The 18904-nt window shown below is 37.4% G+C and overlaps 1 protein-coding gene across 2 annotated transcripts in view; it reads right to left on the reverse strand.

Annotated features, from left to right (window-relative positions):
* Positions 1–268: 268 nt before the first annotated feature.
* LOC126478212 (ATP-binding cassette sub-family C member Sur) overlaps positions 269–18904 on the reverse strand; it is a 402049-nt gene continuing 383413 nt past the window's right edge. Inside the window, exon 25 of one of the 2 annotated variants that reach the window (XM_050103682.1) lies at positions 269–959. In XM_050103682.1, coding sequence (XP_049959639.1) covers positions 804–959 — 156 coding nt within the window. In that variant the 3' untranslated portion in view covers positions 269–803. The remainder of the gene's footprint in view (positions 960–18904) is intronic. The other variant, XM_050103681.1, reaches the window with a different exon arrangement.

Raw genomic sequence — 18904 nt, forward strand, 5'->3', positions numbered from 1 at the left:
ATATGACACTTTGCAGTGATTAGAAATAGATAGATGTATAAGTAATCATTGCAAGATTTTCAAATTTGAAGTAGAAGTAAACAATACCTTTCCTTCTATAAACTAATATGTTTATTTAATGTTTGGTGTAAAATTGGTTTAAAGCCAACAAAAAATTAAGAAAAAAGTTTTTTTAATGTTTGAAGAAGAGAAGTTTGTTCAAAAAAACATTAAGTAAATTTAATTTTTTTTTACAAAATATAATTGTTAAATACTAAATCACAAAACTGAAATACATACAAAGGTAAAATACAGAGAGTAAAGGGATACATATTTCTGTGGAGAAATGTAATGAAAGTAGAAGGAAGCTATGAGGAACAGTAGATTAGCTACCTAGAGATCAGAAACTTTCAGACTGTTCTCGAATACTTATGAAACAATAGTGAATTTAAGTACATAACCTCGTAACTAATATCAAGATTTCATAAAAAATATCAGGATATACAAGATCAGCACCATAAAAATAAATTCTGTTTTTTACACACAAAAACTCCACATAATAAAATAAGAAAAAGTTATTTGTACATTTCTTTTATCTGTTAAGCTCAGACCTTCTTAGATTAAAATGAAAAAATAAATTATGGAGTAGTCTGTATACAAAAAATTTTGTCTACCTACAGTCATTTTTCTTTAAAAATAGATGAAGGACTTCTCACTCACAACAAACTGCAAGCCAAATGCAAAATTTACAAAGGTACTCTTCTGGTTTCCTTGAAGTAATAATCAAGTTCATAAGATACTAAAAAGTAATGAGTCTATACATTTCAGGTACAGATGCCATCTTCTTCTGCTGCTCTTAGCAAGGAAGAGAAGATGCCCATAGACCTACTAAGTAGTTGTGTAGGTGTCCCATCTTCAACAATGCGGCCAGAATCCAAAACTAGGATGCGATCACAATTCAGAATTGTCCTTAGTCGATGCTATACAAAAAAAGAAAGGTATGGTTTAAATGATGACAACAGCTATGGAAATAAAAAAAGTCCAGGAGCAAGAATACGGTAATGGTCAGAATTCCTGTGTTTTTGTTTGTTATACTAAATCAGCAGAGTACAATGGGTAAAAATGGAAAGAAATAAGAAACTAAACAATACTACTGAACTGATACAGGCTTTAGAAAATAATGCCAATGTTGATGAAGAGTAAATAAGGAGTATATATTTTTCTTAGACGGAAGATTCCATTGTGAAAACTGTGTCAATAAACTTCAAGAAGCAAATTACAGTTAAGTTGATGTCAATATAAACACTTAAAAATAGGAAAAAATATTACTTTCCAAGCTCTCAAGAGTTCTTCTGTTCCTTCCTAAAAGAGAAATGAGGGCTTAAGAGATATTGGTTGGTGAAAGTTGAAAATTTGGGGTGGATCACTCAGACTCAATCTAAATAAATATTCATTTTGAAGTGCATGGAACCACATGTCACATTTTCTTCACGTTCCAATGCCTCTGCAGAACCTGACTAATCTAATCTTGTCTGTACAGTCCCTGCAAGTGTTTTATAGAGTGAGCTGAATTATATTTGTAAGTTCTTTACTTAAGGGGGGATATAATCGATTTTGGTCCAAAAAATCGATTTTTCAAAAATATTATTTTCTTGATCTACATAGTGTAATCTATGTTGTGTGTGATTTTTGTCACGATAGCAGCTTTAGATATGCTTTTAAATTGTTAAATTGATTCACTCTGCACTGGTGACCATGCCCACCTTTTCTTGCATTTGGGAAACTGCTTGTTTCAGTGTAATTTTCGTCAGTGAGAAGACTGTTTTCTTTCGATGTCTTTGGCTGACATCTATATCTTTGCATGAAAACTTTCTTGTATGTGGTTTAGTATGTTTTGACAATACTAAATCATATTAGTAGGTGGAAGGTTGAATTCGCAAACATTTACGTGGAAGTCAAGATTTATGCATAATGGATCATGGAAAAACTGTTTAGGAAACGGAGGTTTCATGGAAATCGTTTTGCCAACAAAAAAGAGGAAGCAGCTTGAAATGAATAACATAAGTTCTCAGGATCAGCTTCGAAACTTGGGACAGGATAATTGTACAAGTGTGTGAATGATGTTGATATGGATGCCACAGGATTCAGACTTATTGATTTAGAGCTTCTCTGCCAGACTATAAAGTTTTCATGTTCATGTGTTAGCTTTAAAAATATGGAATGCATGATTGTTGTTGCACAAAGAAGAGTGGGAATAACTTGTGATTTTTAATTAATTTGTAATTCGTGTGGCTATGTGTTTTCATTTTCCTCCTCCAACAAAACTAACACTGGTACCTATGAAAGCAATTTTAGGTTAGCATATGCTCTGAGATGCCTTGGACAGGGCAGGGAAGGAGGTAATTTATTGTATGGTTTTCTGAACATGCTTCCACCTTGTGCAACGTTTGAAAAAATACATAAAGAAATGTCTGATGCTGTATGTGATATTGCCAAAGTTCTATGAAGAAAGCAGTGAAGGAACTGGTGGACATAAACCAAAAAGAAATAGATCCTGGAGTAGATAGATATTCATGACAGTGAATCTCCTACAAAAGTTACTGACCTGTGTGTGTCTGTAGATGGGACCGGGATGAAAAGGGGTCACACATCTCTGTATGGAGTTGCATCTGTTATTGGTATTGATTCAGGTAAAGTTTTAGATGTACAGGGTGTATACGTCCCGGGAAATCCAGGAAAAACCCGGGAAATTTTTCATCCGTGAGAGAACCGGAAAAAATGGGAATTTTTCATGGTTTTAATTTTCAGTTAAATTTTTGTAATTTTGACTGGTAAGAACTGATATTCTAACATTATGTATCTTTATCCCACTACTGCAGAATAATACTGCAGAAATCAAATATAAACGAGAGAAAAATACCAAAATAAAACTTGAGTTGCAAAAGAAATGTGGCATTTACAACAACAAAGCACCTGCACACGCAAGCGTCTGCCAAGGGCAAAATGTGTCGACGGCCTGGGAAGAAGACTGCATTAATTCGTAACAACAAACTGTTTATGATGAGCGTGAAGTCTCAACTGTTTTACATTAGGTTAGTTTGAGCAGCTGCCAGTGGACTCAGCACATGTACAGCTCAATCACATATGAGCTTTATCTTCTCTGGCTACTTGAAGCCAGATGCTAAATGCAAAAAAATTTTCTGGCGCACCCAAGTTGCCAGATTTATGCATGCGCAGAGCGGTCTGAGCTGTACTGGGAGGGGGGGGGGGGGGGGAGGGGGTAGTCTCGACTTCTTCCTGTACAGTTCCCATGTCAAATGGAAACAGAATGGATTTCTGTGGCTGGGAGCCATTAGGTGAATTAAAATACATGCACATAATTATGGAAGGCTGAAATATATCATTTGTTTCAGTTTTCTGATTTTATTTCATTTCCATGTTTTTGGCAGTCAAGCAACAATCGCCTTGCAGAACAATGAAGTTATTTTCATCGGTCTGCTAGAGAAAATTGGCTTTTATTAATCTTTTCTACCGAGGCAGTCAATTTGTTTGAAACAAAGCATTTCATTCCACAGTATAGGCTAGTTTCAACTGTTCGCTGAATTTCAAGTGCACGTTTTCATCTTCTGGTATGCACGGCATTTTGCTATAATAAAGAACCAAACATGAGATAGCACAGTACCGGCACCCTAAGAAAATTTACATCCCGAAAACCACTCAGGAAAATTTAATATCAGGTTGGGGCCTACTTTATTGTGAATCTGGACATACGAGTATGCACTTCAAGTCAAATTTTACAGGGCATACATAAAGTCTGGGAACACTTTCAATTATTTATTGCACAAGCACCAAACATTGTACAGATGTCATACATATTGCATTTTGAAGAGATAATCTGGAAAGTTTTTGTACAAACATTCGATATGAAAACCATGAGTGACCGGCAGACATCAATACGGTAATCGAATTCTTGCCATACCCGTCCCAGCACGGCTTCGTTGACTCTGACAGTCACTTCCCATATTCTCTCCCGGAGCTCTGCTACATCACGTAGTGGGGCAGTACGTACACCAGATCTTTAATATGTCACCACAGAAAAAAGTTATACGGGTGAGATCTGGTGACCGGGGAGGCAATTTCATGAAACAGCTGTCCCCTTCTGTAGCACGGCCAATCCATCGATGCGACAGCTCCATGCTTAGGTACCCACGAAGTTCATGATGAAAATTGAGTGGAGCCCAATCCTGCTGAAAGCTGAACAGAGAATTCAATTGCATTTGAGGCATCAGCCATTGCTGCAACAAGTCAAAGTAGGAATATCCAGTGACAGTGCTCTCGGCGAAGAAGAATGGCCCGTACAGTTTTCGACGTGATAAGGCACAAAAAACATATACCTTTGAGGATTCACTCTCAAATTCAATGCATTCGTGTGGATGCTTTGTACCCCAGATTCAACAATTATGCCTGTCCACTTCCCCATTAGTGTGAAAAGTGGCTTCGTCGCTGAAAATTGAGCGATCAACAATGCCATCCCCATCCTCATTCAATTGTTGCAACTGTGAACAAAACTCAAAACGCTTGTCTTTGTCGTCGTCATTGAGCTTCTGCACTAGCTCCAATTTGACTGGTTTTATAGACAGCTTCTGTCACAGGACTTTCCACACTGACATTGGAGCCATTTTAAGTTCATGGGATGCACGACGCACCAATTTCTTTAGACTCCTTGTGAATGTCTCTCGTACGCGCGCTCCACATTCGCTTCACTCACACTGGGACGTCCGCTTCTCTCTGCCGGGCTCAAGCAACCGGCCGTAACGAATTTGTTGTGCCAGTGGTAAATGACGTTCCTTGTTGGTGGCTTCTTACCGTACTTGGTTCTAAACATCCGTTGAACAGCTGTAGCACACTTGTTTTTGTCGAACTCCAACACACAGAAAGTTCGCTCCATACCTGCACTCGCCCTGTTTGCGACCAGCGCTATCAGCAAATTACCAAACTTCACTGTGACGGTATACATGAAAAAAAATCTTTCAGGGTTTCTCTTAAAAATGACATATGTATGATATCTGTACAATGTTTGTTTCTTGTGCAATAAATAACTGAAAGTGTTCCCGGACTTTATGTACACACTGTACATATTAGTATGGTTTACCAACTACCGATGCTCTTGGAGTATACTCTGATGTCCTGTTTCTTTTATGACTTAATGTAAGATATATTATGGTGCGTTTAAAATTAGTTGGGACTTTTGACGTTTGCCCGGGTAACAACAATGGCGAGCCAACTTACCCTGCCACGCCCGCGGCGGTTCGTCTGGTAAAGGGCCTCTGTTTGCCACAACATGAATAAACAATATCACGTGGCATCACGCATAAGATGTGTGAACGTTCGTCAGCTCTCGTAATATAGTCGAATTTGTGGCACAGAAATGTTCTGTAGTCATCAGGTATTGTGAAGAAGCGTTTTGTGATAGCATTGCATTAATAACAACAGTGCAGTACATCTGAATAAGAAATTTGCAATAAAAGGTCGTCCAGGATCACCGTTCAGCTCCAAGGATGCAGTGGAGGAGAGCAAATACTTTTCTCTGGTTACAAAGAAATGTTCCATGAGATAAAGTTGGACCTAGCAAGTACAAGGGGAAGTTAATAGAACTTGTAGTTCTGTATAAGCCAAAACTTCATGCTACCAGGTCTACGAACTGGCCGACCGTAAAGGGCATAGTTCCAGCAGGCTTCTTCCTTACCATGCTCATTTAAACCTTACGGAGTATATGGGTCTAGGTGAAAAGTGATTTGGCAAAACTCAACAAGAATTTAAGCTCACTGAGACTGAAAAACTTGAGTTGTCAGCCATATCAAAAAGGGAAGATGAGACATTGATTCATGAAGAAGGACTGTGATGGGTTTCGAGGAATACTTATCTTGTTCCGATGTTAAATCTGCTTCTTTGTCAAAACACAGCAGAGTTTAGAAATATTCATCTCCCAAATTTTCTAATGGACTTAAAATTTCGAAAGAATCCTCAAACAGTGCAACTAACAACTGTACAAGTCAGGTCAATAGTTTATAACAGTCAATTGTCAGTATAAAAATAAATGTGTAACTTCTTGACTTATACTGTTGCAAAACCCACAGCAACTCGCGTTTCACCAGCTATCGATGCCCTCAATAATTACATTATTTCGCTGTTTTCACTTGAATATCTCAGTAGATATGGAAGTTCATATTAATCATATGGCAAAACACTCTCAACTTTGCGTGCTATCATTCACCAAATCTTGTTTCGATATGTCAAACCATTTATAAGATACGAGGAATTTATGAATATTTCATTCTAGTTTCTTCATCGATGAACGAGTTCGTGATGGTGTGGTTAACATACATTCCATTTTCCCGAGATTGGAAACAGACAGCGATCCTCCAAAGTTTAAAGAATAATTCAATGTATTGTCTACATTTAAAACGCAGCAACGTACAACCTAACAAGCACAAAACACAAATTCATAGCGACACCTATTTTTGATTGCGAACTACAGATTTCTTGGAGTACCGTAGTTTATGTTCTATCGAAATATGGCAAGAACTATTACCATTAACGAAATGATAGGGTCATCATGAAGCTGACGAATTAAACTATAAGATGTGCGGGAATCAGATTTTATTACAAAAAAGTTTGTTTAAAATCGTTTGAGAAAGATTGCAGATCAGCCGGCTTGCGCTACGACTTCCTGTTCCCGCAGTCAAGCGAGCCTGCTAGGTTCCTGCGCATTATACTGTGGTCATCTGCTGAAGTGCCCAGCTCTCACTGGCTTGCAACTACGCTTCCCTCCCCTCGCTCCGTACTACACTGTCAGAAGTTGCAACTTATTTTAAACACACTATAATGCTTTATACGTACGGACATACGGGATTTCTACTACCATCGTTGCACAAGCGCAGTAATGCCTGTTCTCTGGCAACTGCTGAAACGAACCTATTTCTAACACGTCTCGGGAAAATATTTTGAATGGTGGCTTGAAATGCGTTACTTTCAAAGATTGGGTGTGAGAACGTACGATGAATTTCGTAAATCACAGAGCGTTTGACTCTCAGCTACAACTTAACAATTTGAGAACTGGAGGCCAGAAATTTATGTAATTATATTAAATTTTACTGGCACATTTGTGTGATGGATCCTAAAATGTAATACACACAAAATAGACACCAATATTACATGTGAAAGATTAGCTTCTCTTGTAGCTTATTAATCTTCGGGATCAATACTATAAGTGAAAGCTTAGCTTTTCTTGTACCTACACTATGTATATTAATTTAAACTTTTCCTGTTTCTTTATTGGCACTACTTAACTGTGATGTTGCTATTGGATGACTACATCTCGTGTCCTATGCTCTGAATATCTGCTGTCATCGGCTGGAGAGATCACGTGACATGAGTTATGATTGGCCTAAAAGGGCATCATCACAATCTCGATTTCAAGGCTTAGGAAACTATCGTAATTACTAAAACCTGCAGCGTATCGTAATAACAGAAATTAGACCCTTTTTTTTTTTTTGGGCGCCCGGAAGTTCTATGCCGACGATGTATAAAACGTCAACCATTCAATGGATTGATAAGCTCTACAGTTCCGTGGGAAAGTATACTGCCACTTAACACAGAAAAAGTGCCTTTTCATCCAGGAAAAAGTGTGTTTCTTCACCGGGAAAAACACGGAATTTTTTTTGCCTTGTCCACGTATACACCCTGTGTAGAAATTATGTCTAAATACTGTCACCAGCGTGCAACAAGGAAAATGTCCAACAACGAAGACAGTGAGAAACTGTGGCAAGAAAAGCATGCAGTAAGCATGCTCTAAAAATTATAGTGGCTCAAGTGGTGGCTGCTGCAGTTGTGAGGATGTTCTCCAGATCTGAGGACCAGTATGGTATCAGATATACTAAATACCTTGGTGATGGGGAATTCTCTTCGTTCAAAGCTGTAACAGATAAAAATCCATACAATACAATAATAGAAAAGTTGGAATGTGTTGGCCACATCCAAAAGAGGCTTGGTGGTGGGTTTCGTTGCTTGCTGAAAGAGAAGAAAGGTGAAGTACTTGAGGATGGAAAACCACTAGGAGGAAAAGGCAAGCTTACACTGAAAGAAATTTATTCTCTGCAGTTATTTTATGGGAGAGCTATCAGGAAAAACACGCGCAATTTAGAGGCAATGAGGCGTACTGTATGGGCAGTTTTTTTTTCCACAAGCTACCCACTGACCAAACACCAATGCACAACCTGTGTCTGAAAAACGATTGGTGAAGTTCAGCAACAGAGATGAGACATACATAAACAGTCATTGCTAGAACCTGTTATGAATGCAATTAAGCCCACATTAAGATTTCTTGCAAACTCTGGTTTATTGAGGAAGTGTCTTCACGGAAAGACACAAAATGCAAATGAAAGCCTCAATAATTTAATTTGGATTAGATGCTCAAAAAGGACACTCTGTGGACTTGAAGTACTCTAAATAGGCATCTATGATGCAGCTACAACAAAAGCAGTTTACACCATTGACGAGACCAGGGTGGCATGGCCTTCACCTCAACAGGAAGGGGAAGGGTAAATTGGCTGGGGAAATAGCAGAAAAGTTAAAGAGGGGAGGCACTGTCATGAGTGGTAAAATACCAGTGGTTATAGGGTTCAGAAAAGACCCTTTTTTAGGGTAGGGAGGACAGAAAGAAAGCAAATTTTAAGAGAGATTAGAACTGAGACAAACCTTAAGTTTGAGAAAGAAATCAAAAAACATAATTCCAGCTTATTACATCAGCATAAACAGCTATTAGTTAAGAATTTTCAACAGTCAGCAGATATAACTCTACCAAGTTTTAACTCAGTCAATGTGAAATGTCAGCTATCTTTATTACATCAAAATATTTGAGGACTGAGAAATAAAATTAATGAATCAACTATCTGCTTAGGTGAATTAGAGTCTTCAAACCCAGCTGACACAATCTGCCTCTCTGAACATCATGTGGGCACTGGTATAGAACTTTTAAGTGTTACAGGGTTTAGGTTAGCATCTCACTTTTGTAGATCAGAAATGGAGAAAGGAGGAGTTGTCACATTCATTAGGAACTGTCATAAATTTAAGAACATAGACGTTCATAAATTTTGCCTAGAACAGCATATGGAAGCATGTGCAACAGAATTAGAATTTCACAAAAAATCCTTCATAATATTAAGTGTATATCGAGCACCTGCAGGTAACTTTAATCTGTTTGTAAACCACCTTGAAGCTGTACTGGACCATTTAACAACCAAAAGCAAAGAAACAGTGGTTGCTGGTCATTTCAATGTAGATTTCCTTAAAGACTCTCCCAATAAGAACTTATTCGAGTTAGGAACACTATCATTCAACTTAATTCCCACTGTAAAGTTCCCCACTAGGGTAGCCACTTGCTCACAAACAGCCATTGATAATATATTTATACAAAAGTCCAATGAACAAAATTATATTACAAAACCAATAGTCAATGGCCTCTCAGACCATGACATGCAGTTCCTTCTGTTAAATGTTAATACTGAACAGAATATAAAATCTGTTAAATCTGAGCTCAAGAGGGTAATCAATAAGCCAAAAATTGATTATTTTAGGACACTCCTCAGAGACATTCACTGGACTGATTTTTACAGTCCTCATGGCATGAATAAAAAATATAACACTTTTGCTAATAAACTGCTTACCTTATTCGAACACTATTTTCCCCCAAAACTTGCCAAGGTTAGAGCAAACTCTACAAAAAAGACATGTATTACTCAAGGAATAGGGGTATCTTGTAAAACAAAAAGAAAACTGCATCTGTCAATCCGAAACAGTTCCGATGTTGATGCTATAGCACATTACAAGAAATACTGCAAAATATTAAAGACTGTAATACGGATGTCAAAGCAAATATATTACAAGGAAAAGATAGTCATATCAGATAGCAAAATAAAGACAATATGGGATATAGTGAAGGAGGAGACCGGTAGAACCAGACATGAAGAGGAACAAATAGCATTAAGAGTAAATGATACATTGGTGACAGATGTGTTTAGTGTTGCAGAACTTTTTAATAAACATTTTATAACTGTTACTGAAAAGATGGGGTTGTCAGGTTCGGTAGATGCTGCTATGGAATACCTCAGACCACAAAATTTCAAGCAACTTCCATAATATGAATTTGACCCTCACTACCCCAACAGAAATAACGTTCATCATAAAATCTTTAAAATCAAAAACATCTAGTGGGTATGATGAAATATCAACAAAGTTAATTAAAGAATGTGATTCTGAGCTAAGTAACATATTAAGTTATCTGTGGAATATTTCCTGAATGGCTGAAATATGCTGAAGTTAAGCCACTGTTTAAGAAGGGAGATAAAGAAATAGCATCAAATTTCTGTCCAATTTCACTGTTGCCAGCATTCTAAAAAATTTTCAAAAAAGTAATGTACAGTCAGCTTTATAACCATCTTATCTCAAATAACATACTGTCAAAGTCACAGTTTGGATTTCTAAAAGGTTCTGATATTGAGAATGCTATCTACACTTACAGTGAAAATGTGCTTAATTCATTAGACAAAAAATTGCAGGCAACTGGTATATTTTGTGATTTTTCAAAGGCATTTGACTGTGTAAATCACAATATCCTTTCAAGTACATTTTATTAGGAAAGAGACATGTATCAAGCTATCAGGCATCATCCAACTGGGAACTAATTACATGTGGGGTCCCACAAGGTTCCATTTTGGGGCCCTTACTTTTTCTTGTGTATATCAATGACCTTTCATCAGTAACATTACCAGATGCCAAATTTGTTTTGTTTGCCAATGATACAAACATTGCAATAAATAGCAAATCAAGCGTAGTCTTAGAAAGATCAGCTAATAAAATATTTGCGGACATTAATCACTGGTTCCTAGCCAATTCTTTGTCACTAAACTTTGGAAAAACACACTACATTCAGTTCAGAACTTGTAAGGGGTGTCCCACGAGTATATGTATAACATATGATGACAAGAAGATAGAAGAAGTGGACAGTGTTAAATTCTTGGGATTACAGCCTGATAACAAATTCAACTGGGAGGAGCACACCACAGACTTGCTGAAGCAGCTTAACAAATCTCTGTTTGCAATGCGTATTTTGTCAGACATAGGGCATATAAAAATGAAAAAGCTGGCATATTATGCTTACTTTCATTCCATAATGCCATATGGGATTATTTTTTGGGGTAATTCAACAAGCCAAGCTAAAGTTTTCTGGGCACAAAAACGTGCAGTAAGAGTTATATGCGGTGCGAACTCAAGAACATCCTGCAGAAGCCTGTTTAGGGAACTAGGGATACTAACTACTGCTTCCCAATATATTTATTCCTTAATGAAATTTGTCATTAAAAATATATCACTTTTTCAAACCAACAGCTCAATTCATGGAATCAATACTAGAAATAAGAATAATCTTCACAAGGATTTAAAGTCACTTAGTCTTGTACAAAAAGGTGTGCATTATTCAGGAACACACATTTTCAATAACTGGCCAGCAGCCATAAAAAGCTTAACAACCAATGAAATTCAGTTTAAGAGAAGCCTAAAGGATTTATTGGTGCAAAATTCCATATATAAAACTTCTGCGCAATTTCAGTGCAGTAATGTGTTCATTGTAAATGTATGTGTATGTGTGTGTGTGTGTGTGTGTGTGTGTGTGTGTGTGTGTAAGTTACATACAATCTAACTTCTGCACCATTTCAGTGCAGGAATGTGTTCATTGTAAATAAGTATTATAGTAGTTGTATTACATGTTTATTACCTTATAAATACATAAAAAACTTTTTTATTTTAAATTCAGTGCATTAGTATTTGTAAAATGACTTTCATATAGTGTTCATTAAAAAATGACGATCATTCCACTTGGTACCTGTGGAATGGTACATTAGCTCATTTGTTTTAGTTGTAAATATTTGTTATGTATTGTTGTTTTTCTGACATGTTCCACATCCTGGAGGACCTCCTCACTACGGATCTATTGGAATGAAAGTAAATCTAATCTAAAACAAAGGGTCAAGAAAGCTAACAGATCAGAGCTCCTTAAGCTCACAACAAAATAACTCACAACAAATGAGCCAATGCATATAGTACCTGCAAATACAGGCCAGGCAGATTCGAAGAGGGGGGAAGAGAAACCTGGAGGATGAGGAGTATCAGCATGGAGGATTTTAAAATTGAGGTAAGCTTACTACATCTAGAAGTATGAGAAGAAAATCTTTGAATCTCATTTTCTCTGTTTTACATTATTAGAAGCTTTTTCTCAAAAATTATATGCTTAAATACTATGAAATTTTCGTGAGCTGCTTGCAGCATGTTGCAGTCTCCCTGGAACTAAAAAATATGAGATCCTGCAATTACATTCTGATTTTTAGGTGAGTTTATGTAGAAAAAAAGTTAATTTTAGCTGTGCAAAATTAAAAACTCTGTTAATGATACAGTTTTTACCATAAATTAATAACTGTAGTTTAGTGGTCTTATAACCTTCTCAGGACACTACAATAAAATTTTCAGATTAATTACATGATTAGAATTTGAGTTATGGCTTTTAATAAAAAAAGACAATAAAAAATTATAATTCATATTTCTGGCAAAATATTAATTCTGCATATTTTATTATATTTTTCGTTAAAACTAAACTCTTTTGCTTTACACATGCAAAATCTTAGATTTGTACATTAATAAATAAGGCTGTAATGATTTTTTAAATAAATGTTTACAATTTCTGTTAAATCCCCCCTTAAAATGTCTTAATATGGCTTTTGGAAATTGACTTTCACTGGATAATTTGCATCTACCTTCAAGTGTCTGCCAATTCAGGTTTCTCAGCATTTCTGTGACACTCTCCTATGAGTGAAATAGACCTATGACCATTACTGCTGCCTCTTTTTATATTTTTATTTATTTATTATTATTTTTTTTTAATATGTCCAATAATTTCTGTTATTTCTACTTGGAATGGGTTCCACACACCTGGGCAATATTGTGGGATGGCTTGCAGTCTGCCTTGTAGTCTGATTCTGTTTTTGTAGTACCCTGCCAATGAACCAAAATTGCCACCACCTTTACATATGATAGAGCCTGTGTGATCATTCTATTTCATATTCCTACAAATTGTTACACCCACGCATTTGTATAGACCGACTGATTCTGGTTGTGAATAACTGGATGTTGCAGTGATTTGATGCTACATTTCTTTCATTTTGTGAAGTGCATAATTTTCTGTTTCTGTGCTCCAGTTTGAGATGGATCAGCTGTTGACGGCATGAGAGGAGACAGAGGTGAAGGGAAAGTCATCAAAAAGTGTATGAGGGAAAAAATTACACAAGGGACAGAATGAAAAAGATAGACTAAATAGCAGAGAAATGCAGTTAACAACTAGGAGAATAGTTTTTAATTGTTTTTATCTTATGTGTGTTACACCACTTCACCAGTAGGAGTTTGACAAACCATTTTCATTGAGCTCTTTAAGCTCACAACAAAATAACTCACAACAAATGAGCCAACGCATATAGTACAAAGTTAGCACAGAAAACATACTGAAAGGAAACTTAAGAATTTGTTTGAATAGTTGATTAAATAGAAAGTCCTATTAAACTGAAAGACTGCAACATATAGATGTAGGTTTTAAATATTATTTATGGCACATCATGTGTGACTAGGCAATCTTTTTCAGGCATGATGCTGAGTTTCCATGTCCACCTGGACTATATGCCCCTTTTGGGGAAACACTCTGCCAAGCAGACCTGAACAGTTTTCCAAAGAAGCCTTTGTTTCTTCAAATTCCTGGTGAAAAATTATGCCTGCATTTTTGGTCATTCATTTAGTTATGTACTATGTTGTGTTGATCTCAAAATGGGTGCCATTCTTCTGAATAAATGAAGATAGTAGAGAAAACTTGCTTCTGTATGCTACGCTAACTGCTAACTGTTAATTATGATACTGCATTCATGTCACACAAATCTTGTACTTTTGTTTTGCTATTTTCATATGTGATATGCCTTCAGCTTGTGCTCGTATTCAAAACTCATGAAATTTATTACTTTTCTAGTTATACATCAGCTGATTTGTAGTATGGTTATGTACTTTACATTTATGTAAGTGTGTAAGTACTTACATCAACACTTATATGCATTGCTGCCTGGTGATCATATGCTAATGTGCTACAACACAGAGTAAATATCACACTAAATTTATGCCATTTCTCAAGCCAGAAATTTGCACTTATGTACAAAAATAATGAACAAAAATACATTCTCCTCATGATAACTAGAAGCCAGTGTCTAGTGCTGAAATAATGGTCAGCCATACTAAGGTCAACTCAGAGAAGGGACACATCTGTCTGTTTTTGATTGTGCACACTCTAATGTGATATCATCCCTGCCAGCACTGAGGGTGCTATGCAGCTCACATCACTACATCAGTATTTTTCTTTGAGAACTGGATGTGAAGTATTGTGCAAACAGACTGTGAGGGACTTTCGAGCAGCAGTTGTCATAAGAGCACCACAGATGACTATCTTAGCACACAGATGGGCAATTCGTTGGCTTAGGTACGAATTCTGCTACTACCAACATTTTTTATTTCCATTTCATTTTATTGCTCTCATTGTTAAACTATTAATCATAAAATTTAAGCTTTTATGGCTACAGATGTCCTCTCTACATTACGTGCTGATAGTGGCTTTGTTGACACTGTACTGCTAGCGTAATGCTGCTACCTGTGCTTTTAAGTGAAGATAATATGTCAATATTTCATTTAAAATTGAGAGCAGAATATCTCATTTCTTCTCATATTACTGATTTTTGTACCCATCGGGTAGTTGTACATGGATGTACTGGCTGCTATGAAATACTTATCACCCGATTGTAAGAAACTATTGGGTGAAAAAATTTGATTTTTGCACATCTTACAGTCTGATATTTTAGATATCTGCAGGACTGAACTTCTTTCTGTTCTTTGTCATAGTTGCTGTGCTGCATCAAATTAAGTAAAGCATTGCACAAAATTTCAGAGTTTGCAGAGGTAAAATTGCATTGTGTAAACCTAGTGTATGGTTAATTTTAGCTCAACATTACTTTGTAGGAAATGTAGATAAGATATTGAAATTTTATGAGAAACAGAGAAGAGAACAATATCTCACTTCATACTTGAAATATTGGTGAGAAGAAAGGTATTGTACATGTTCTCATGATTGTTCCAATGTTTCTCGCTAATACTGAATACTAATAGGCTACATAGCTATAATTAAATATGAGAATTTTACAAATTTCTGTACTGACATAGTTTCCCTGAAAATGTGTAATACTAGCTAACTTTGAACTTGCAGAGATATAACATGTCAAATCTTATGAGGAGAAAGTAGATGCTGCCCCTGAAAAATAAAAAAACAGTATGGTGGATACTGTTTTACGGCAATCATACTTTTTTTTCTAATGCCAAAAAACATCCCAACCTAACAGCAATTAGCTGGGTGAAACTACAAATAAGGGTTACGGAATCAACATTTTGGGTATTTCCAATGTTTCTATATGTTTTTTTTAGCCATTATATAGCTTTGTGGTGGCTTAAAGGAAAACTTTTCAGTTGTCTTAGGTGTATACAAAAATGAGCCACAGCTTTTTGATCTTTCATATCTCCTGATTTCTCCTGATTTTTAAAACTGAATCTCCTGATTTTTGGTTTTTGAAGGTTGGCAGTGGTTCATGGTGTGGGTTCCTGTAGTCATGTCCTAGTTCATGAACCACGGGCAACGTATGAGTGGCCAAGTAAGTGGTCCCGACAGTCGGGATACCAGTTACTTTGGAATAAGGCTGGGCATCTCGGACATATTCTGAGTCGTGGTCACCTTTGTGCTCATACGGCAAAGACTACCAAATCCACCGGTTAGTCCCTCAGCCATTAGGGGTAAAACCCAATGGGACTCGGGGCAAGTAAGGCTAGCAACCTGCTTCCCTGGTACTTTAAAGATGATGCTGGCAACAATCAGAGCAAAATGCCTCGGACCTTTGGAGGTGACGGAGTCCCACCTCTAACTGACAAACCAGGGACTCCTAAGATATGACTTGGCAAACAAATGGTAATGAGATGGGGAGCTATGAATATCAATGGGGGCTACTCTGGGAAGAAGGTAGAGCTGGCAGAGGCTGCAAGTAAGATGGGGCTGGACGTTTTAGCTGTTAGTGACATTCGGGTAAAGGGCGAGAAAGAAGAGGTAGTGGGAGAATACAAGGTCTACCTGTCAGGAGTCAAAGCAGGAATAGCACATTATGGTGTAGGGCTTTACATCAAGAAAGAAATGGAACCCAGCGTAGTTGCAATAAGGTATGTAAACAAACGACTGATGTGGATAGATTTGACAGTGTCTAGCAAGAAAATTAGGATTGTGTCAGTATATTCGCATTGTGAAGGGACAGATCAAGATAAGATGGATAGTTTTTATGAGGCACTCAGTGATGTAGTTGTTAGAGTAAAGGAGAAGGACAGTGTTCTGCTCATGGGTGATTTTAACGCCAGGACTGGAAATCGAACAGAAGGGTATGAAAAGGTTATGGGTAAATTTGGAGAGGATATGGAGGCCAACAGGAACGGGAAACAACTCATGGATTTCTGTGCCAGTATGGGCTTAGTAATCACAAACTCCTTTTTTAAACATAAGAACATTCACCGGTATACTTCGGAAGGCAGGGGAACCAGATCTGTCATTGACTATATAATAACAGATCAGGAATTCAGGAAGGCTGTGAGGGACACACGTGTATTCAGGGGATTCTTTGATGACACTGATCATTATTTAATCTGCAGTGAAATTGGGATTGTGAGGCCGAAAGTGCAGGAGGTCAGGTCCATATGTAGGAGGATAAGAGTGGAGAAACTTCAGGATAAGGAAATCAGGCACAAGTACATAACAGCGATCTCAGAAAGGTACCAGTTAGTTGAGTGTAGTCAATTACAGTCATTGGAAAAGGAATGGACAAGGTACAGGGATACAGTACTAGAAGTGGCTAAAGAATGTCTTGGAACAGTAGTGTGTAAAAGTAGAATGAAGCAAACAGCTTGGTGGAATGGTACAGTCAAGGCAGCCTGTAAAAGGAAAAAGAAGGCTTATCAAAAATGGCTACATACCAGAACCCAGGTAGACAGAGAAAGTTATGTTGAAGAAAGAAACAAAGCCAAACAGATAATTGCAGCATCCAAGAAGAAATCGTGGGAAGACTTTGGAAACAGGTTGGAGACTATGGGTCAAGCTGCTGGAAAACCATTCTGGAGTGTAATTAGCAGTCTTCGAAAGGGAGGTAAGAAGGAAATGACAAGTATTTTGGACAGGTCAGGAAAACTGCTGGTGAATCCTGTGGATGCCTTGGGCAGATGGAGGGAATATTTTGAAGAGTTGCTCAATGTAGGTGAAAATGCGATCAGTAATGTTTCAGATTTTGAGGTAGAATGGGATAGGAATGATGATGGAAATAGGATCACATTTGAGGAAGTGGAAAAAATGGTCAATAGATTGCAGTGCAATAAAGCGGCTATGGTGGATGAAATTAAGTCAGAACTCATCAAATACAGTGGAATGTCAGGTCTTAAATGGCTACACAGGATAATTGAAATGGCCTGGGAGTCGGGACAGGTTCCATCAGACTGGACAAAAGCAGTAATCACACCAATCTTTAAACATGGAACCAGAAAAGATTGTAACAACTACAGAGGTATCTCTTTAATCAGCGTTGTGGGTAAAATCTTCTCAGGTATTGTTGAAAGGAAAGTGTGAGTATTAGTTGAGGACCAATTGGATGAAAATCAGTGTGGGTTTAGGCCTCTTAGAGGCTGTCAGGACCAGATCTTTAGCTTACAGCAAATAATGGAGAAGTGTTATGAGTGGAACAGGGAATTGTATCTATGCTTTATAGATCTAGAAAAGGCATATGACCGGGTTCCTAGGAGGAAGTTATTGTCTGTTCTACAAGATTATGGAATAGGAGGCAAACTTTTGCAAGCAATTAAAGGTCTTTACATGGATAGTCAGGGAGCAGTTAGAGTTGATGGTAAATTGAGTTCATGGTTCAGAGTAGTTTCAGGGGTAAGACAAGGCTGAAACCTGTCTCCACTGTTGTTCATATTATTTATGGATCATATGTTGAAAACAATAGACTGGCTGGGTGAGATTAAGATATGTGAACACAAAATAAGCAGTCTTGCATATGCGGATGACTTAGTTGTGATGGCAGATTCGGTTGAAAGTTTGCAAAGTAATACTTCAGAGCTAGATCAGAAATGTAAGGACTATGGTATGAAGATTAGCATCTCCAAAACGAAAGTAATGTCAGTGGGAAAGAAATATAAACGGATTGAGTGCCAAATAGGAGGAACAAAGTTAGAACAGGTGGACGGTTTCAAGTACTTAGGATGCATATTCTCACAGGATGGCAACATAGTGAAGGAACTGGAAGCGAGGTGTAGCAAAGCTAATGCAGTGAGCGCTCAGCTACGATCTACTCTCTTCTGCAAGAAGGAAGTCAGTACCAAGACTAAGTTATCTGTGCACCGTTCAATCTTTCGACCAACTTTGTTGTATGGGAGTGAAAGCTGGGTGGATTCAGGTTACCTTATCAACAAGGTTGAGGTTACGGATATGAAAGTAGCTAGGATGATTGCAGGTACTAGTAGATGGGAACAATGGCAGGAGGGTGTCCACAATGAGGAAATAAAAGAAAAATTGGGAATGAACTCTATAGATGTAGCAGTCAGGGCGAACAGGCTTAGATGGTGGGGTCATGTTACACGCATGGGAGAAGCAAGGTTACCCAAGAGACTCATGGATTCAGCAGTAGAGGGTAAGAGGAGTCCGGACAGACCAAGGAGA

This window comes from Schistocerca serialis, chromosome 1, assembly GCF_023864345.2.
Source record: "Schistocerca serialis cubense isolate TAMUIC-IGC-003099 chromosome 1, iqSchSeri2.2, whole genome shotgun sequence".
Classification (NCBI taxonomy): Eukaryota; Metazoa; Arthropoda; class Insecta; order Orthoptera; family Acrididae; genus Schistocerca; species Schistocerca serialis.